The following is a 22,772-nucleotide window of genomic DNA, read 5'->3' as shown; positions in this document are numbered from 1 at the left end:
GGAGTGTAAAAATTGAAGTTCAGATAGTCTTTTACGGTGATGTTAAAAGCATACTGCAAATGTAAAATAACCTTTAATCAGAAACATAGCTAGGATAGGGTTAAGGCGCACATATAAAATGTCATTGTTATATTTGGGAACTATTTGAAGTACACAAAAGAAAAGCCACATCTTGTATGCAGCTTCGCTACTAAGTCTTGTTATTGCATTTACTAGATTACCATTGCTGATGTCTAACATGTTCCAATGTATGTGGACATGTACGCTTCTTTTGTTTTTTCCTACATAAAATTTGCTGCAAACATAATTGGCTAGTAAACTACCTTATGATTCTGCAATCCACAGGTTAATTAAAATTATACTCGGCAAAGACAACATTGTTTTTGAAAGGACTGCACTGTGCTATATAATGGCACATTCTGCAATACTTGTATCTGAGCATGCCTTTTTGATTAATGTTGACATGTCTGCTTAGCGGAATCGTGGATGAGGTATTACCAAATATTTCTTTTAAACTTTGTCCATGTTTGAAAGTAAAATGAGGCTGATCCTCCACTCTGCTGCTCACACTAATATTGGTTAATAATATACCACAGTTGTTCTTAACTCTTTCCACTTCTTTACAAGTAGGATGATATATGATGATGATAAGTGCAATTTTCTTTAATACAGCTTCCTTATTTGGTGATAGCTGTTTAAACAATTTACTGATAAATATTGCCCGCTGAATCTGTGCAGTATTGAAATAATTTTAAGAAGTTTGCAAATAATGTTCATCATACCCTCTTCACATACATTGTTGTTTCTTATTACTTAAAACATTCTCCTACTATTGTCCGCAGTGCTTCTTACTACTCATATAAATACTGTGATTTAGGGATGTTATATAAATAATAATAGTGGCAACATAATAATAATGTCACAAATTGTCGAATGTGACAGGTTTGTACTAAATCTCACATTGCAGAGTTGACTGATTTGTAATAAAAAGAAGTTATGTACTCACCATAAAGTTCCATCTGTACTGTTGATTTTTTCATTCCTCCTCGCATATGGGTTCAGATCCGACTCAGCCATTACTAATCTTGTGGCAACCAAAAAGGTCTTGGGCAACTCCCCTTACCCATAATGCACCCTTCCCTGTTACCTCAGATCTTGTTTGCTAAGGCTATCTCCAAACAGAGAATATGCATAAAAATATTACATGAAAAAGGCCCATAAGGATACAATTTCTGGAGTATGGAGAAAAAAATAACCTAAGCAATAAAACTATGGTTCCCACTCTACCAGAAGCAAAGTGTTGGGGGCTTGGAGGGGAGGATGTGAGGAGAAATAAAAAAAATCGATAATAAAGCTGGAACATTATGATGAGTACATTACTTCTTTATCTGATATTGTCAATTATTTGTTTCATCCTCGCATATGGGACAGAGTCCCCAGCTACCTTTATCCCATGTGGACTCATGGAAGGATGCTTCTCAGAACCATCAAATCAAAGGAGACTCGGGACCCTGGAGATGAAATCCAATTTGTAATGAGTTATAAAAGTATGATGATTAGCCTATGTGGCTCCTGTACAAATTTCATCCATGGATGCATTAGGCTGAAAAACTGCCACCAAAGTGCCCACGGCCCTGGTTGAGTGAGCTTGAACAGGTTTGGGAAGATCTATACCTTGTTTGGTGTAGATGAAGGAAATGCAATCAGAGAGCCATTTTACTAGAGTTTTAGATACTGGTAGACCCTTTCTAGGGCCTGCAAAGGAAATAAACAATTTACTTGCCTTCCTAAAATCTTTTCTCCTGTGCAAATAAAAATGTAATTGCCTATGAGCATCCATCCAATGCAGTATGTATTTACCTTTTTTGCTGAAGTTAGGGAAGGAGATGGGCAAATTAATGGTATGTTTGATAATAGTCTCTGAAACAACTTTAAGAAGAAAGATGGGGTTGGTTTGAAAGGAAACTCTGTCTTTATGAAAAATCAGGTATGGAGGTTGGGAAGATAAGGCCTGAATTTCTGATATTCTTCTTGTAGATGTAATGGCCACTAGGAAGATGGTCTTCCAAGACAAACATTTTATATCACATTTCACTACAGGTTCAAATGGGGGCTGAACAACAAGACATAGTACCAAGTTTAGGTCCCATGGAGGAAAGGGATCCTTGTGAGGTGGCCTTAGTAATAGGGTCCCTTTTAAGAAGGCTTTGCAAAGTTTGTGGGAAATCAGAGACAAGTTATCTTTACCAATGTGAAAATCAGAGATAGCTGCTAATTGCACTTTAATTGTAGAGACAGCTTCCCCATTATCAAAGAGGTGAGCCAAAAATTATAGAATGGAGTGGATAGGTGCTGTGAAGGGATCTACATTATGTTGTTGAGCCCAAATTACAAACCTTTTCCATTTGCTCCTATAACAGTTTTGCGTGGATGGCTTATGGGAGGATAGCAAACTATGGTGGACTGGGGAGAAGAGCAGGCTGTCAGGCTATCAACAGGAACCAAGCTGTTAGCTTGAGGTTGGAAAGGTTGGGAAGAATCATTCCTGTCAGGTGTGAGAGGAGATCTTGAGTTGGTTCCCGAATCCAGGGATTCTTCTGTAAATGAGGCCAGAGGAAGGGAAACTATATTTGTTGAGGCCAAAATGGAGCAATGAGGATTACTGATCTCTTCAACCTGTTTGCTTTCTGAAGAAATTTGGGGATCAAGGGGGTAGGGATAAAGACATACAGGAGACTGGCAGTTGAATCCTGTATGAGACCATCCCTCGGGGATTCCTCCGCTGGAGGGATTAGGGAAAAGTAGCTGCTGCATTTGTTGTTCAGAGGGGATGCAAAGAGGTCGCAGCAAGGCCAGCCACATCTGCGGAAAATTTCTTCCGCTACATTCTGGTTAAGGGACCACTCGTGAGGCAGGAGAATGGATCTGCTCAACTTGTCCACTATCACAATGGACTTTCCCAGGATGTGCATTGGTACAAGAAAACGGTTGGATGAGATCACCCATTGCTACACTCTGAGCGCTTCTCGACACACGTGGTATGATCTGGTTCCCCCTTGCTTGTTTATGTACCAGATCACAGACATGTTGTCTGATTCAATTGCTACTGTTCCCAGAAGTAGAGCAGTCTGAAAGGCCTGCTACACTAGAAGCACTGCCCTCATCTCCAGGATGTTTATGTGCAAACTGGCCTCGTCGGTAGACCAGATGCCTTGGACCGTCTTCCCCAGATAATGACCTCCCCCTCACCATCTGGGAAGCATCCGTGGTCACTGTGGCCTATGGTTGTGGGGGAACAAAAGCTCAACCTTGTGTTAATTCGATGGAATGAATCCACCATGATAGGACTCTTTTGCAGGTGTCCGTAATGAGAATTTGCTAAGACATCGGTTGGTGGATAATTGACCGCTGGGCAGCCAGAAGCCATTATAGTATTCACATGTAGATCTTGCCAGCAGAACCAAGACTACAGCAGCAGCCACTGAACCTAAAGCCTGTAAGACATGATGGGTGACTATCTTCTTGTTCTGGAGCAATCTGTCCATTTGGCACCTAACTGTTAACACTCTGGTGGGTGGAAGTTTTGCAATCATCTGAGTCATGTTCAGAATGGCTCATATAAATTCCAGTGTTTGAAAAGGGTCCAAATGAGATTTTTCATAATTTATGGCTATACCTAGCTCTGTATAGTTTGGATAACACAGTCTCTTGCTCAAATAAGTAGATGCCTGGTCAGCGTCGATATGAGCCAGTCATCCAAATGGGAAAACACACGGAATGCTTGTCATCTCATTTGAGCTGCTACCACTGCCATGCAGTTGGTGAACACTCTGGGGGCAGTAGTGAGACCAAAGGACAGCGCTCTGAACTGGTAATGACAGGCTCCCAGCTGAAAGTGTAGGAAAATTCTGGATCATCTATCCATCTCTATATGGTAGTATGCATCCTGAAGGTCTATGGAGCACATCTAATCATCCTGTCCCAAAAAAAGGAAGTATGGACTGTACCATAACCATTCGGAACTTGTGGTGTCGGACTGACTTGTTTAATCTGCTGAGATCCAGAATTGGATGACTCTTTTGTCCAGCAGTTTTTGAATTTGAATGACTGCTTGATCCTTATGACTAGGATTCTGTTCGGGGGGGGGGGGATAAGATAATCTCTGGATATTATCTTCTGCACACATATATTGGTGGTTATTTTTAGCCAGGCTCTTCAGTGCAGGGATAGTCGACCCCCGATTGCCTCCAGAGGTGGGCAGCTGGCCCTCCTTTCAGGAGTGCTGGAGGGGTTTCCCAAGGAAGGGCTCTCGGGACCACTGGTTCTGCAGGCCACCTCTGCCACAAGGGTGGCATCTTCTGGAACTGTCCCTCTCCCTGCCCCTGGGAGAACTCTCTCCATGTGTGTCCTGGTAAGACCCTTGTGAATTCTTGAACCACATTTTACCACCACATCTATGACCCTTAGGGTAAGGGCTCTGAGGGGTGGAAAAATGTATGCCCATGGCAGAAAGGGTCTTACCATCCTTTTCACACCTGGGTAATGTATCTTTGACCTTGGGACCAAAATGGGACATGCCATCAAATGAAGCATGGACAAACAAAGACTTAAAAGGCTCTGCAAAGTTGCACAGGCACATCCAGGCATGCCTAATAGATATGAGGGAGCCCGCACCTGTCCTCGTTTCCTCTGCTGCATGTGTGTGAGCCTCATGGAAGAATTAGTTACAAAATGTAGGGTTGCCAATTGGGAAGCAACCTTTTCTCAGGCTCCCTCAGCTATGGCTCCCTCAAGGGTATCTGACAGCTCCTTGAACTGATCCCTTTGTAACCTAGTAAAATGGGAAAGGTAATTCCGTGATCACAAGGCAAAAGTTGTTGAAGAAAAAACTCACTTCCTGCATCTATCCACTGTCCTGGAATTCTTATTAGGAGGATGAATAGCAGAACTCTCCTTTGATAGTTCCTTTTTGGTAGCTGCCACCATGACCACGGCATCTACTGCAACCCCTTTTATTCAAAACTTCTTATCAGCTGGAGCGGTGATTATTTTGTTTGGTCTCTGAGGGGGTTGGCTCGATGGAATCTGGGCTCTCCCACTCCCGCCGAGTGATATATTCTATGAGCTGATTGGTGGGCAGAGTAACCCAGGAGGTAGATGGTTGGTATCCAAAGACCGACAGGTAGACTGACTCCTCAGGAGAAGGATTACTGGACTGCCAGCTACCTCTCTGTTTTAAAATCTCCAAGAATTCCCCTAAGGTAACATCCTCAGGAGGTGACCATGGGGATCCTTCTCCCTCATTGAGGTCAGTGTCTTCCGTGGCTGACTCCTCAGTGGAGTGCAAATGCTTCCTCTTGCAAGACCTCTTTTGATGAACTTCCTCAGTGGGATACTCTGGGGAGGTATCAGAAGAGGCAGGGGTACCCCGACGGGTATCCTGGAGCCTAAGGTCTGCTGTCACTGTGGAACATCCTGGTCAGAAGGTGTGCGCAAGGGGCATCAATGGGGTTGAGGATCCAAGGGGGGAGATGACTTCCTAGTTGCAGTGACAGCTATAGCCCTCTCCAGATTCCCAAAGACTGACTGCTCCTGAGTGGTGAGGGACTCCAGCTCCAACAAGCTATGCCTGTGGGATGGAGTCCTCTCCAGCTCCAAAGACAGCTTTCCCTGGGTAGAAGCCAGCCTTTGGCATACCTTTGTGGAAGACCCGAGGTGCACAGACTGCTCAGAGGGTCTGAAAGTTGAATTCACAAATGGCCCATGAGGCTTGCTATGGCTCTGAAAGCTATCTGGCTCCAAAAAAGCTGAAGAGCTCCGAGTAGAGGTCCAATCAGAATAAAAGGAAATCCTCGGATCTGAGATGGAAGACACTGGCGTATCAGATCCGATAACTCCAAGGCTTGACCCTGAAGTCAGAGGAAGAATCAAAAGGGGAGTGGATGGCTTGGATAAACCCTAGACTGTTTAGGTCAGGGCTAAGAGGGGATTTAGTAATGCACTGTGCCCACAAAATTTTCTGCACCATCCGTTCCACATCTTCTTCAGTAAGGCTTCCAGCAGAATGGGAAGAGGATGCCGAAGGTGACTTCAACTTGCTCAGGAAAGGAGACGGTACCCTCAGAGGCACAGGGTATATAAGATGGGGAGTACCAAGTCTTTGGCAGAGATACAATGGGTTTAAAGAGACTGAAGGTCGGATCTAACCTGAACTGCTCCGACCTATTGGTTCCAGATAGAAGCCAGATCTGATAAAGAGGTGCTCGGCAATGAAGGCTCCAAGCAAGCCACTGAATCACAAGGTTTGGAAGTTTTAGGTCTCAGCACCAAAAAATCTGTTGGAGTTGAGTAATATCTCTTCTTCCGTCTATCTGAACTTTTGGAGGAAGAAGAAGCAGGGCTCGAATGAGATGATTTAGATTTAGCCACATATTTGGGGTCACTACCAGAAATGGCCTCAGCAAAGGAAGTTGGTAACATTCCCCTCAAAATAAGTTTATTTTTTCTTTCAATCAGGGCCCTGTGGTTAAAAGATTGGCAAACCGCACAGTCTTCCTGCAGATGGAGGGGACCTAGACTGTAGATGCACAAAGAGTGCGAGTCACTGAACGGAATTTTGTGACTGCACTTTGCACATTTTTTTAAAGCATGCTGGCTTATATTGTTCTCAGCTATTTAGAAAGATAAAAGGTGGCAGAGATCACACACACACACACACACACACACACACACACACACACACACACACACACACACACACACACACACACACACACACACACACACACACACACACACACGCACACACACACACACACACGCACACGCACACACACACACACACACACACACACAGAAAGCAAATCCTCGCAGAGCTAGGAAAGAAAAAATACAATAAAAAGACAGAAACTTTCTTTTTTTGAGAAGGAAGGGAAACTGAGAGGGAGGGAGCTACTAACGATAGTAGCAAAGTTACCACAAAGAGTATATGGGAGGAAAAAGGAAAGCAACCTAATAAAAATGGTTACTGCTGGGAAAAAGAGAGTTCAGAATAAAGGGGAGAATGGGAAAATTAATCCCACTACCAGCAATTAAAGAAAAGGATAAGGATTGTGAGAAAAATTGTAAATACCATCTGACTGTCCAAGAGCGAAAGGTTTAGACCACTTCTGGCAAACGAGATCTGGGGTAACAGGGAGAGGTGCATTGTGGGTAAGGGGAGGTGTCCAAGAGCTTTTTGGTTGCCACAAGATTAGTAACAGCTGAATCGGATCCGATGATTCAGATTCAAACCTATATGTGAGGATGAAATGAAAAACTGACAATATCAGATATTTAATTTCTGTTTTTAAGAGGCACAGCATCTTTCCAATGAAACTGCAAAAGTTTGGACAATGTCCACAACCTCTACACCATATAAGTATGCCATCTAAATGTTTATAAAACTGCATACCTTAGGTATGGATATAAATATTTAACAATACATGTTCCTTCCTGGGTAGGTAGGTATTGGTATATTCAGATGCCAAGGCTACACCCATGGTGATTCTTCTAATTTGGACTTGCATCTTGTTCAGTAAACACTGGGACCATGTGATATGCCTTTCTCAGGTTGAAAAAAAACTATATGCAAACTATGCCAGTAAACTTTCATAAATCTTGCAGTATCTGTGCAGTAACAGATGATGGACAGGATGGAAACCACAAAACTCTTCTTAAATTACAGACTCAAGCAGCCTTCCCAACTCTTCCTATTCATGAAGGTATGTCCTGAATCCCTCTTATCACACACAATTTTTGAAGGTGTCTAATACATAGAAAACCACATTACATGGCCAACATATTAGTGGCACCAATAATTTAAAGAGAGAGGGCAAACATATTACATCTCCCCTTTTCAAAAGCAAAAATAAATCATCATCTGCGGTAGAGTTTTGCAATACAGTTCAAGTCTATAGATTTTATACTGTTTCTTTGATACGTACTTACATGTTTCAATCATTTTTGTCACTCCCTATTTTTTAAACATGTTTATGAGTAGTATCCCACATTTCTACCTAGAAAACGGAAGAGTTATGTGATATTTGGTATTAACATTTTATGCTAATTAGAAGCCCAGATTATATCTGCATGTACCTACTTTTCAAGGGTCTCTGTTTCTATTTTCAATGTCTGTAGGTAGAGAGACACAGACTCCAGATAAAGTCCAATTTCTAACATCCTAGCAGAGGTTTTTCCAAGATGCCTAAGGAACATGAGCAGACTACAATTTTCTCTCTTACTGTTTTTGTAAAAATGGGGCCACCATCATAGTTTGCCAGTACATAACTACTGTCTGTCTTCTCTGTAACACTGAAAAGGCAAATTAACTATGACACCCCAATCAAATACAACACAATTCAATCTTTCCTGCCAGAATTCAAACACATTAATAATCTTGTCACCTAAGAGTTTTTTAACTTGCAGAGTGAACTCATTTATAGAAATGGACCCAGTCCATAAAGTTGCTTTTTTGGCCAGTCCATTTAAATGATCATTTGGCATCTGGGTCCAGGAGTCCCTCAAACTGTTCATTCCGCCTAGTGGCAAAGTTTTCACTCAAAATTAGTGTTTTTCACCCTTGATGAAACTAGTCAGTGCAGTGTGTCAGTTACCTAGGTATAAGATGGTTTACCAGAATGTCTATGAGGCCAACTGAAAAGTCATTCTTTGTGGCCTTAACAAACTCATCTCATAAAAAGCCATCAATTTGGTGACTGTCACAGGTCTTCTACTCCTTGTCTGCCAGTATCTACTGGTCAAATATGGAGACCCTACCCTAACAGCATGGCAAAGAAATGTATTTATTAAGAGTTTAATGTTTAATATTACATATTTATGAGAGAGAGAATAAAACAACAAATTTTACAAATTTTAAACAGCATGCAGACTAAGGAATAACACTAAGATGGCAGTATAATCTTGGAGTGGTCAAAAATTTCGGGATTGAAAAGTGGTATATACACACACACACATATATATATATATATATATATATATATATATATATATATATATATATAAATATTCCTCTACCAGGCACACAGTAGGCTCTGCTAGAAAAGTGAAACCTCAAGGACCTCCAGAAGGTAGACTCCAACTCACATGCCCAACTCCTGAACAGTAGTCTATTCAAGAGGACAACAGCAAAGTGTGATATACCACAACTTCCCAGATATACCTCAGATAGGCCTCTTCCTTAGACTTGATGCCTTTCTTAATCACTGATGTCCACCCGCTGGTCCTTGGATAATGACCATAACACTCACAGACCATCCTTTCAGCCACAGCTCCATACTTCAAACTCAATTACTGACACTGTGAAAAAGAACTATAGAGAAGTCTTAGCCCTACCCTTCTTTTGTACACAGAAGCAGCTCTTTCAGAGGTAGAAGATAATATAGCAGGCACTGCCAAGTTACCATCTCTGCATGCATACGTTTCTTGTGTCTATCTAGTCACCATATCAAACATCTTACCAACTCATCTCTATCTAATGATCATTTGACAGCTTATAATCTCTCTTAATCAAAGTGCCCAGAATATATAGATTTTGGTCTAATTACACAAATACAAAGTCGGTTATCAACCTTTTGTTAAAGGTGTTTTGGTATCAATAACACATATTTTATTTATTTATTTATTTATTTATTTGTCTGTTTCCTGGGAAAGTCCGATGGGTAACACCCATTTTCAGCGGAGGCCCACGGATAAAAGCTCCATTTGCTCACATTGCATTATACTATGTCCCAGGTAAACATAGAGTAATTACATTTCTATTTACATTTATACATTCTAAGATTTTACAGAGGTGGAGTTACTAAAGAGAAAGCCCACATGCAATTTAGTGGATTGTACAGGCAGCAGTTATGTATAAAAATTGTTTTATATGATCAGTCTTGTGTTTGAACATGTTGAATGTTCTGGACAATCCACAGCTAACAAAGAAATCTAATAACAACTCACCATACATGTTCAAATCATAAACAGCATTCTTTTCTATTGTGCTTCCCCAGGTATTTCCATCATTCCCACCATGAATTCTGCAAGGCTCTGACTAGAAATACAGAGAGACAGTAGGTGGCATCAAACACCACTTCCATGGTTTCCAAAAATGCCCAATACACGGAAGAGTTACTGGATGTACATACTCAAATAAATGGAGGTTTCTTTTCTGCAACTCACAATCTTACAGAAGTGACCCTTTCATCTACTGGTGCAGAGTACAACTGTAAAGCACCCTGCCAGTGACGTGTGAGTACCTACACATCCACTGTGGTCTCTCCTGAACAACAGCTTCAGATTAAGATCAGCTATATCTAATAGGCACTTTTCAATCACCTACACATGGTCCAGTACTTCCCCTAGCAAACAAGTTACTTTTCAAGTCTTTACAGCCAACGCCCTTCACTGTGCTGAGGCCACAAAGAAGGTTGCTGGCTGTAAGGACTTGGAAAGATAGCTGTTACACAATTTTTCAGAGTTAGCTGAACTGAGCTATGTAGGTTACCAGCAAATCAGATACTCAGTTTTGAATACTACTCCATGGCTTGGCTTCAGATATGGTTCCTGGTGTCCCTGTTCCAGATTAGACTTTCTTTACACTTCTTGAATTATCATGAGGTTCAAATTTTGTGAATCAGTTTTTGTCTGACTCTTCCTTTTCAGACCAATTTTGCAAGGATGAATCTACTGCGACCATAAAGCTTCAGACAACAAAGTTCTAAAGATCTCAGGAGTAGGCACATTTTTACATCATGCAAAGTGGCTTTTTGATGGTCCACAGGCAGTAACAACTTTGGATTGCTGGATGTCCTGAATTCAATTCCCGTCAAATAACTAAATTTTTCTTTTATACATTCTCTACTGTACTGTGTGTATGTATGTGCATGTGTGTGTGTGTGTGTTTGTGTGTGTGTGTGTGTGTGTGTGTGTGTGTGTGTGTGTGTGTGTGTGTATATATATATATATATATATATATATATATATATATATATATATATATATATATACACACACACACACATAGAATGAATTTGGCCTTAGGCAGAGGGAATTATTTTTGAATTTATAGAGCATACCCATGTTATTACCTCTGGAAGACTTAATCACTTTTTATTATGTAGACTGGTACAAAATTGAGTTTTCTGAAGAGTATGAGTTTATACTAGATTTCCTAGAAATTATGCTGGACATACAAAAAAACATACAGTTTAACGGATGTCACTGATCAGTTATCACTTTTGTAACAGGATTTCAGGAATTGCTGTGTGTTAGTACTGGTAATACCGGAAACAGACTGTGCCTGTAAGTCAGTTATAGAACATTCACTTGGTCAAAAACATGCAAGACCACAGAAATATTTTGGGGAGGGGCAAAAAAAAAATATTAATGTGTTATACCCTTGCCTTGGGTGATAGAGGAGCAGAAGGTTGTGGGTTCTTTTCCCACTCCAGGTGATTGGATTAACTTTCAAATTGTTGGCACTGCAGTACAGCAGAAGGGTTGTTGTGCTCCTGAGTCTGCCATCCTTCAGATGAGATGTTAAACCAAGATCCCATCTGCTTAAGTTGATGTTAACTCAGGTGGATGTAAAATATCCACTGAATTATTAAAAAAAAAAAAAAAAAAAAACGGGAAATTGCCCATTGTCCTAGCCAAATTTCCCTTAGTAGTACAAATACCACATCTGGTCTCCCCAGAAAAGATGCTTTTAGCTTAGTGGGACTAACCTGGTCAATAAAGGACAAATAAAGAGATAAAACATTTTTGTAAGCAAATGATATAGACATTATAAGCACTCTTCATAAACTAGTGCATTCTGTATAAGATTTACAATGCACAATTTCATCTGTCTCATATAATCAGGGCTTAATTTAGTTTATGATAGAATTGCTTAAGTGACAACATTCTTTTTAAATTAAGCATTGTAACTGGAACAGAAAAAATTTTTGTGGTTGATTAAATGTTGACTAAAAGTGGAGGCATTTTTAATAAAATTCCAATGCTCTTTATCTCAACAACCACAGAAACCTGTTACTGAGACTGTACTCTAGCTACACAAATATTACTGCTGCACTGTACGCTAATTTAAGTAAAATAAAAAAATATATATAAACTTTGGAGTTATAGGCAGGGTATGTTAAACTCTTCATGGAAAAGAAAACAAACAAAACTCACAGACATAAGGCTGGATGCATAAAGTTTACCTCAAAGTCTGGGCAGCACAATGGTGCAGCAGTTACAGATGTCGCCTCACAGCAAAAGGTTCTCCTGTTCAGTTCTTGGCTGGGTTACCTTCTGTGCGAAGTCTGCATGTCCTCCCTGCATTCACATGGATCTCCTCTGCATGCTCCAGTTTCCTCACACATTCCAAAAGACATTTGTCTAGAGAGTTTCTCCCTGGGCCTCCGCTGAAAATAGGGCTCTGTTCCAGTCAGACTTTCCCAGTAAACAAATGTTAAATAAATAAATAAGACAAATAAAGTGTACACCATGTGTACTTTTAGTGTAACCTTTATGAGTAAACAGACAGCACAAGCAGTGTGGTAAGGTTGTTCCTGAATTCAGAAATTGTACACAATATGTACACATATGGTACACTTTGTGGTAACCTTTATCAATCCAAATTATATAGTTTTGTTTTGCTTGACATGAATCCTGCAAAAGAAAAACTAGAGATCTTGAGACATCTGGTACATTACTGACTGTAGTCTTCTTTCTGTAATAGATCAATGAGAGCAAAGTATGAAAAAATCATTCACTGTCAAGTTTAAGAAAATCCTTTTTTGGTGGCTTCTTCATGTGTTTGATTGATGTCCCTGATGCTTATTTTTGTTCTGAAATTTAAAATGTTAACTACAGGATTGTTTTTGATTAACTGAATATGGGGAATGCTGCAGCTTGACTGATTACAGCAGCGGAATGGATGAGTAATTTTCTCTTGGGATTTTTGATGGAGTTTCCAGGATAATAACTGACAAAAATTCTTAATTCCACTTAGCTGAGAATACACACCTCTCTGTGTGATAACAAATGTATCTTTTTCTGCTAAAACTAACATAAAATATGTTGCAATATTTTCCATCTTTACACATGAAGTAGGTTTGAATTTCCAATACCCCATTAGCATTACTGTCACTAAATGGCATTCCATAACAATAATACAAGACTACTAAGCTACTCTTACAGCCTGAATTAGGGAAAAAATGGAATTTACCTTTGGACCATCAGGGCCAGGATGTCCAGGAAATCCTTTTCTGCCAGGTCGACCCTATAACAGGAAAAAAAACACAATTATATATTTAGTTTCAGTAAGTGCTGCAGTAAAATGTATGTGACTAGACAGCATCCAGCATTACTAATACACTCTTGATAATAATCAGCCTGTGATCATATCCAAAAACAGCAAAGCACAACTCTAAAATACCTAATCTGAGGAAAAAATGCATTATCAGTCACCAGCTAAGATCTACATGCAATAAACTAGACGTATAAGTGAATTTAAGTAAATCTTTATCTGCACTTTTTTCAAATAATATAGCATTTAAATTGATTTATTTGTGTTGCATTGAATACTATCTAGCTGGAAGTTGTGGCTCTGTTTTTTCAGTTAATACTTGTTAGAATTCTGCATAGCCAGTGATAAGTGGGGGTAGTTCACTTCATTGTTATTTGGTTTCTGCCTTGTATAAGTGGTACATTTTGGATTATTTTCTGCTTAAACTGTGAGCTTTGGCCAGCTAAGACCTACATGCAATCAACTGGATGTATAAGTGAATTTAAGTAAATCTTTATCTGCACTTTTTTCAAATACAGAATTTAAATTGATTTGTGTTGCATTGGATACTATCTAGCTGGAAGTTGTGGCTCTGTTTTTTCAGTTAGTTCTCCACCCACCCTCCCTGCTTTTGTTTTGGTGTTAATCTTGGTGGCTTTGAACCTGTCCGCCCCTCTTGTAAATTTGCATTTGGATACTCCTCCTGGGCCCATCTCATTTGCTCACTCAAAAAAAAAAAAAAAAAAAAATTTGCACTTTTTTCATTTGCTTTTACTGTATTTGTGTTTCTTCCTACTTTATTACTTTATTTTGCTTTTGTGTCATCTTAAAAGTACTCAATTGTATTTATTACTGCTTGGTGTAACTATCATTCTAAGCCTTTTGGTTTAAGCACTTGGGCTTCAGACCAGTTGTTTTACATTAAGAAGGTTTGGGGTCTGCATTGTTGTGGCAGGACAGGTAGCTTACATCCCTTTAAGTTGGAAACTGCTGATTGAAGGCTCAGTGTCTGTTATTCTAAAAGTATTAGTTCTGGTTTAAGCACTTGGGCTTCAGGCCAGTTATTTTACATTATGAAGGTTTGTGGTCTGCACTCTTGTGGGAGGAGAGGCTGGACTCTGCCCTTCTGAGCTGGGCATTTCTGGTTAAAGGCTTATAGTGCCTGCATATCTGAACTGTTTCTTACTGAAATTGGTGCACCTTGTTTGCTGTAGCATAGACTAGGTCCAGGCCTGCTGAATCTAGCTTTGTTTGTATAATTTGAGCACTAATCCAGGCCTTCTTTTTTGGAGAAAGTTCCCCTGCAACCAAGTGGCAAGAGTGTGCAGTTAGAACTTGTCTGATTGAAGACTACAGGAACAGGGCTCAGTTTTGATATTTTTTTACTGGTTAATTGGGTAATTTGTTTAAAATCCTTTTCTGATTGCTTGTAGTCATCTAAAGCTATTTTAAGTGTATTTTTTACTGTTTGTAGTCATTTAAAGCTGTTTTAAGTGTATTTTTTACTGTTTTTGCCTTATCTTAAAAAAAAACAATTTTCCTTGTTTCTCACCTTTCTAAGCTAGTATAGTCCAGTTTTCAGGCTAGTGCTGAATTCAGGGCTGTGTTACAATTTTCTGAGTTGCCCATACCTTACTTGGATAGAGGGAGGTTTCTCTGTTCACTTGTGAGAGAGGGAGCTTTGAGCAGCCATCTGTCCCTGGAGGAGTGGTTCCAGCCCATACTTTAGTAGTTTATAGGCCATTTTGGGCAAATTTGTATCTCTTTCATTTCCCTGCTGTAAAAACCACATTTGCAGTTTTGCACATCCAGGCAGTGCCGGTTAGCTAGGGCTAAATTTAACCTGGCTCCACCAAGTCTCCTCTTCAGTTTTTCCCTTGAAAGTAGTCTAACCCTCAACCTAAGCACTTAAAAAGCATTCTACAGTCCAGCACTTGCTCAGACATAATAGCAAGCACTAATATACCCCGACACTTGATTGCCCAGCAGGGCAAGGCTCATTATTCACCCCTCACCAACCAAGCGACTAAGCAGCTCACCCTACAATTCAGGCATGACCAAAGGGCAATTTTAGGTATACTCTCCAGTCCAGCTGGTGAACCTGAGTATCCTGAGGCAATGTTACAACTGCTTCTCGTACACAGACAACCCTCTCCTCCTACCACAAAACATTAACATATGCGAGAGATGCAATTATATAGCTAAACTGGAGGCTAAGCTCTCTCCACCCAAGACTGGAACAGGCAGTCATGAGGAGAAGGTTTGCACTTGCAACACACCTCCAGTCTCACATAGACATACTAAACCAGCACTGGCAAATAATACACATAAATACACAAAATCATACTCGGAGGCTCTAAATAAAAACCTGCAAAAGCATCACGGACCTCCAAAGCAGACACCCAAAAAACCTGCACCTCCCATCACAAACCAGACAACACATAAAACACAAAATCAGTGTGCCGCACAATCACAGCCCTTAAGGCAAAATAACATACCTAACACACTAGTAATAGGTGACTCTATAGTCAGGCACAATGATGTTCCACTCACTAGGCTAGACAAGGAGAAAGTTACTGTTAGCTGCCTGTCGGGAGCCAGAATCTGCCACATAACACAAGCACTCAGGTCACTCCAGAACAAGTACAAATATGATCTGTCATTGTTCATGTTGGTGTGAATGACCTGAGACGTACCTCCCTGGACTACATGAAAAGAGACATGGAAGAGCTCTCTGATCATGTAGCCCAGGCAGGTATGACCCTGACCCTGAGTAGCATCCTGCCCTCACCAAGAATGATACTGCAGTATAAAGAAAAAATGATCAATTTCAAAAATTGGCTAAGCTTTTGGTGTCATTCAAAGGGGATCCAGTGTCTGTCAGCCTGGGACAACATGCTCGACAAGCCTCGTTGCTTCGCAAGAGACGGCTTGCACCTGTCACCCCCAGGCTTTCGAATACTGGCCAAGGTTCTTTCTGCCCCCATAGTGCCTTTTTAGGCAAGGCTCAAAAGTCAAACCCACCTCCGTAAACACCACAAATAAAAAAATGAGGGCTATACTACTCAATGGCAAGAATTTAAATCTCAAAATGCACACGCACGAAGCACTCCTCAGTATGGAGAACGTTGACATCTGTGCAGTAACTGAAACCTGGTTCAAGGCTTCATAGAGCACCCCAGCACTACCAGGCTACAACTCATACCACACATTTTGGCCACAGAACATGGACCAAAACACAAAAGGAGAGGGTGTATCCATATTCATCAAGGATACCTACACCTCCAGGTTAGTGGCGCAGCATGATACCTCCGAGATCATCCATGTGCAGCTAACATCAGGCAAATCTGCAATGCAAATTGTGGCCTGCTACAGATTACCCTCCATGACCCAGGACCACCACTCTGCCTTTCTGGAGACACTGGAAAACATGAAGGTCCTACCGAACACCCTGATATTGGGCAAATTCAATTACCCTACCGTTAACTGGGAAAACTACTCAAGTACAAACTCCCAGGTCCAGTGCTTCCTGGAATTTATCAACTCAAATGCCCTGGATCAGCTGGTAAACTCCCCTACCAGAGGTGAAAACATACTGGACCTGGTCATCACCAACATGGGTGACAGCTGTTCCACACTGGAGGTCAACCTGTCACTGGTTAGATCAGACCATAAACTAATCACTCTGGATCTCCACACCACACCACCACCTCCAACCAAGGAAACCACAGTGAAAAACATTTCTATAGCAAATTTCACCTTACTTAAGACAGAGGTGGTACGTTTCACAGCCCCCACGCTAAAGATAAAAGTATCCAAGATGCAGGAACCTTTACAAATGCACTCTATGAGCATGGACCATGCCATCCCTAGCAAAACCAAGACTCACTCCCCTAAGAGAAGGAAAATAGTCTGGTGGACCCCTGCCATAAACAGGCTGTACAATAGAAGGAGGAAACTAGTTCAGAAAAAAAGCAAATCCCAAGAAGGGAAGACATCCCTGATCAGTATCAGTAAAAAACTAAGGTCCCTCATAAAATCCTCCAAGGCTAATTTCGAAAGAAAAAGGATTTGAAAGATAACCACAAAGTCTTCTTTAGCTATGTCAAGAATCTAAGTGGCAACTCACAGATATGCTCTGAGCTAGTGCAAAATAGCGCAAAATATACTGAACCCACTGATATTGTCAACATCCTGGCAGATAGATTCAGTGCAAACTTCACCCCCCTCTCACCCCCAAAAGGGCCTACAACAATACCGGAAAAGTGTAGTGTCCCGGAAATCACAGGCGCACAGGTGAAAACAGCTCTTTCAAAAGCCAAAAGCACAGCGTCAGTGGGGCTAGATGGTGTCCCAGGCTGCGTCTTGCATGAACTACAGAATGAACTAACCCCCCACCTAAATACACTGTTCAACTTCAGCCTCTCCACAGGCTACATGCCCATAGAATGGCACACAGCAACGGTTATTCCGCTCCACAAAGGAGGGGCCACAACTGACCCTGGTAACTATCGCCCCATAAGCCTGACTAGCCTGGTCTGCAAGGCTATGGAGTGCATCATCATGGAACTCATTAACAAAGACACTGGGAACCTCCAAACACTTGACCCGACCCAGTTCGGCTTTAAGGGCAGATCATGCCTACTAAACCTGGTTGACTTCTTCGAGACAGTCACCAAGGCCATAGATGAGGGGAAGGTAGTTTACACAGCCTACCTTGACCTCGCCAAGACTTTTGACACCATTCCCCACTCTGGAATTATAGAAAAACTCACCAGCCTGAACATAAACCCCTACGTCACGAGATGGGTTGCCAGATGGCTTACAGACAGAACTCACACGGTAAGAATAGTGGGCTCCAGGTCTGACTCTAAACCAGTTACAAGTGGTGTTCCACAAGGCTCGGTCCTGGGACCCCTACTGTTCGGCATATACTTCTTGAGAAGTACAGGCACACACAGGAGGACTATGGCTAACCAAGTTCGCTGATGACTGCAAACTGGGAGCCTTAATTGACTCTCCGGCTGATACAGACATTCTCCAAAAGGGCCTTACTGAGACAGACACCTGGTGTCAAAGTCATGGTCTCAAGCTAAATGCCAAAAAATGCATAGTCATCCCGTTTGGGAAAAACAAAACACCCATGAATTACCACATAGGTGGTAGTCCCCTTAATACAGAAGAGGTAATAAGAGATCTGGGGACCCAGGTAGAGAGTAATCTCTCCTTTGACAATCATATTGCCAAAGTAGTTACGAAATCCTTCTATGTAGCCCATCTAATTACTAAAGGGTTCGCATCTAGAAATAAAGGGTTATAGTGCCCCTCTACTCATCACTCATCAGACCCATCATAGAGTACAATGCCCCATTTGGAATGTACCTCACAAGACACTTCCAACAGCTGTAAAGACTATAAAAGTACCTCACCAAGAGGATTACTGGCCTCAAACATATGTCCTATGCAGCCTGACTGGAAAAACTCCAGCTGTACTCAGTCGCATATCGCTTACTCAGAGGTGATCTCTGCCTGACTTACAAAGCCATGTCCAACTCAGAATTGATGGACATGCTCCACCTAAAGAAATCCAAGTCACTAAGAGCCACTCGCTCTAGTGAGCTAAACCTCACCACAACAATAAACAAAACATGCTGGAGGGATAGATTCCTGTCACAGAGACTCCCCATGCTTTGGAACAAAATTCCTAACTACATTAGGCAGAGCCCCTCACTAACACTCTTCAAGAGAAACCTTGACGAGTGGATGGGTAACAGAAAATACACCCCTGGGATTACTTCATTGGCTCTTCTTGACAGAGGCTCAGTTAATCAATGGGGTGGTGAAAGCTGACACACTCTGGCTAGGCTTATATATGCCCTCGGGCAGATAGCCTAGTACCTACCTATGAACCTATAAAAGAACTTTATAAATGCATCATGACTCAAGTCAAGAAAAGCAAATAATAAAATAATACTACTAAAATTAATGTATCAATGGTATAGGAGCAAGTCTATTGCTTGCAGTCACAAATGTCTATATTTGAGGTTAAGTACATTTATGGCTGATTAAGGGTATTACATACTTCAAACATACTACACAACAATCTACTGGGGAAAAACTTTTCCTGGGAAGAACAGCATGATTAGCACTTGCACTGCACATTGCACCAGATTTCCAGAAAGGGCACCGACCACAAATGCTGAACAGAAGGAAAGTTGGTGAATAGTTCAGTGACACAGGACGCACTCAAGTTTTGTCATTTTGAACCATCTGACTGACTTTGTAAAGACAGTGTCAGTATAAAGACTCATATTGCAAAAGAATTCAGCAGCACATGTATTCTTCAAAGATTACCATCAGTCAAAGAACACCATGCATGGACACTTGTAGGGGTACATGAACAGCAAGACTTGGTGCAGGCAGACCTTTGTGACTAAGAAAGCAAAAGCAGTCAGTGAAGCCATCATGAGCTGCAAACAATAGAAAGCCAAGATGATACAGGACAATCTATACCTTTATAAAACAGCTTTCCTTATTACAGAATGTATTTTCCTGTCTTCAGAAACTATCTCTACAACACTGCAATTAAAACATAATTTTGCTTTCTTCCATTGTGTAACATTTCTATGATGTTTGGCTTCACAGCTGCAAACATTATACATTCCAAACCATGCAACACAACTGTAGCTGTAAACACTATACATCACTTTTAACATATCCTAAAGCCTGCATTCTTTTAAACCTCATTCCTCCTCTGCATGCATTGATCCCACAGTTCCCATTTTTTTCCTAGGTAATTTGCTCCTACCCTTTTCTAAAGGTCCCAGTTCCAGTTGTTTTATCTCTGTTACTATCTTTAATACTTCTAGTAAAGTTGGTTAAAGCATACATAGCTCTTGATGTCTTTTTAAAGGACGCCAAACATAAATCAGAGTCACTGATAAAACAAATGTACATATAGTCTTTTATATGTTCTTAAATAATGGCAAGTAAAATGAATTGTCCAAAATGTCATACTATAATAAGAATACAGAGTGCAGTTGTTGTTGTTTGTCTTTTTGGCTTTTTCCCGGTTAGGGGTCGCCACAGCAGAACTCCGATCCGCTAATGATTGGCAGTAGATTTTTATGGTGCCGAGTTGCCAGCCCGACGCCCAACCTTTAGCGAAGGCACGCCCATTCACGCATGTCTTTCTGAGGCCACTCGATCTCGGGGAGGACATGCAGACTCCACACAGAAGGCACTCCCCACACACTAGCTAAGAATCGAATGGGAGAACCTCTTGCTGTGAGGCAACAACGCAACCGCTGTACCACCATGGCTTCAAGAATACAGAGTGCAGTGTTGTTGAAAAAACCATTATCTGAAAAAAACAAATCAAAACAGGATGATATCCCTATTAGATACTGGACTCCAGTTCCTTTACTGATAATTATTTACTCTACACTGTTATTGCAAATAGGATGCAGAAGTGAGGATTAAGGAGTCCGGTCCACTCCATGGCCATTCTATACTATTACAAACTGACAGGGAAAACAGGTAATGTGTACACATATATGTGTGTGTGTGTGTGTGTGTGTGTGTGTGTGTGTGTGTGTGTGTGTGTGTGTGTGTGTGTGTGTGTGTGCACATTTTTGTGTGTATGTGTGTATCTCTCTCTCTATCTATATATATATATATATATATATATATATATATATATATATATATATGGAGAGAGAGAGAGATACATAGATATGCACAAACACACACGCACCAACAACAGCACTCCTGGAATCAATACTCAAATGGCTTTTTATTCAGAACTGCAATCTCACCATGACAGACCGGTTTCACTATTGTGCCTTCAATATTATCTTTATTAATATATGTTTTGTTGGGTTTACTGATGAGAGTGCTGATGTTGGTGTGTGTGTGTGTGTGTGTGTGTGTGTGTGTGTGTGTGTGTGTGTGTGTGTGTGTGTGTGTGTGTGTGTGTGTGTGTGTGTGTGTGTGTGTGTGTGTGTGTGTGTGTGTGTGTGTGTGTGTGTGTGTGTGTGTGTGTGTGTGTGTGTGTGTGTATGTATGAAATGGGGGAGGGAAAAGGGAAAGGGTCAGAAATGGGCCACACATAAGGACAGAGGCTTGCCAAATCCAAAAAAAATATGTAATCTGTATGTGTATATGTGTTGCACAAGGTACAAGATTTGATCCTGTCCACCAATGAATGCCTGTTAGAAGTTTGCATTTTCTCCTTGTGTCTCTGTGGGATAGCCACTCAGCAGTGTAAATATGGGTGTAGGTGATTGGTTGTGTTAACTAATGTCACTAAAATGGGCATGGGTATTTGCCTGTGATAAGTGGGTTGAGGACCTGCCCTGCTCCAACATATGCCAGGGACCCATGCTAATGGTGGGAAGGGTGTATATGCCCTATTAGCCAGTGTGTGCCTGCCATAACTCCCAGCTGGTCTGAGTCAATAAGCTACTGGACAGCTGGTGTCCAGTTGCCAAGACTAGGTTACCTGGAATGGCTCTGTTTAACAAAAGCTGGCCATAAAGCCAATCAACCAGCAAAGCATGAACTAAGAATTGCCACAATCAATGCAGGTTCAATGACAGGATGAGGCTAGCAAGTACATATGGGAAGGAGCAGGATGCACACCCTATGTATCCATGAGACAAGGTGGAAGGGCCACTTGGCTTTGGATCCAGAGTCTACTACTCAGGAAGAGGACATGCCAGAAATGGTATGGGAACTGTGGTGAGGGAGAGGCTCCAGAAGACAGTAAGGGATGTGATCAGAATTAGTAACAGACTTATGGCAATCTGACTCCAGTGTAATCATAGAGCAGTATTCATAATCTCAGCCTATGTCTCACAGCAGGGTTGTGATAGTGAGGAAAAGAGTACCTTGAGGCAGCAGTTGCAGGACAACAGGAATTGGTGATGATAATGGGTGAACTGAAAGTACCTATCAGGACAGAGAGAACTGGATATGAGGACTGCCTGAGTTCACATGGGAGGGGCAACAGAAATAAAGAAGGAGAAGCCATTCTAGACTTCTGTCTGGCAAAAGGTTTGATGGTAGCCAACACATGGTCCAGAAAGAGAAACAGTCACAAGCTCATATAAAAAACTGACCATATGTAACTCAAGTAGACTTCTTTCCTTCCTCCTTGTAAGGAAAGGGCACTGTGATAGAATTAGTGATTGCATAGTCACCCCAGTGAAAAAGATGGCCCACAGCATAAACCACTGGTTACCACAATCAGCTGGGAGTACTGCCCAATGATGGACAGTGTTCAGTCTTACAGAGGGGTTCCCAGTTGGAGTGCATGTGCATCAGTGTTCAGCTCTAAGCCCACTGCTTTTCATACTGGTGATTGATTACATTACTAAAAAGGTCAGAGGGGACAAGTCAACAAAAGCTGCTATATGCAGATGATGTGGCATTATAGGCAGAATCTCAGCAA

At 41.3% G+C, this 22,772-nt stretch overlaps 1 protein-coding gene across 1 annotated transcript in view; it reads right to left on the bottom strand.

Moving 5' to 3' along the window:
• Window positions 1–22,772, bottom strand: part of LOC122790588 (collagen alpha-1(XXVII) chain-like) — a 1,538,899-nt gene that overhangs the window by 1,486,312 nt on the left and 29,815 nt on the right. The window contains exon 2 of the mRNA XM_044058114.1: window positions 13,259–13,312. Within this exon, the coding sequence (XP_043914049.1) occupies window positions 13,259–13,312 (54 nt within the window). The remainder of the gene's footprint in view (window positions 1–13,258; window positions 13,313–22,772) is intronic.

The sequence above is a fragment of the Protopterus annectens genome, chromosome 16.part0 (assembly GCF_019279795.1).
Source record: "Protopterus annectens isolate FY-2018-M chromosome 16.part0, PAN1.0, whole genome shotgun sequence".
NCBI classification, from domain to species: domain Eukaryota; kingdom Metazoa; phylum Chordata; order Ceratodontiformes; family Protopteridae; genus Protopterus; species Protopterus annectens.
This window is presented reverse-complemented; position numbering and strand designations above follow the sequence as displayed.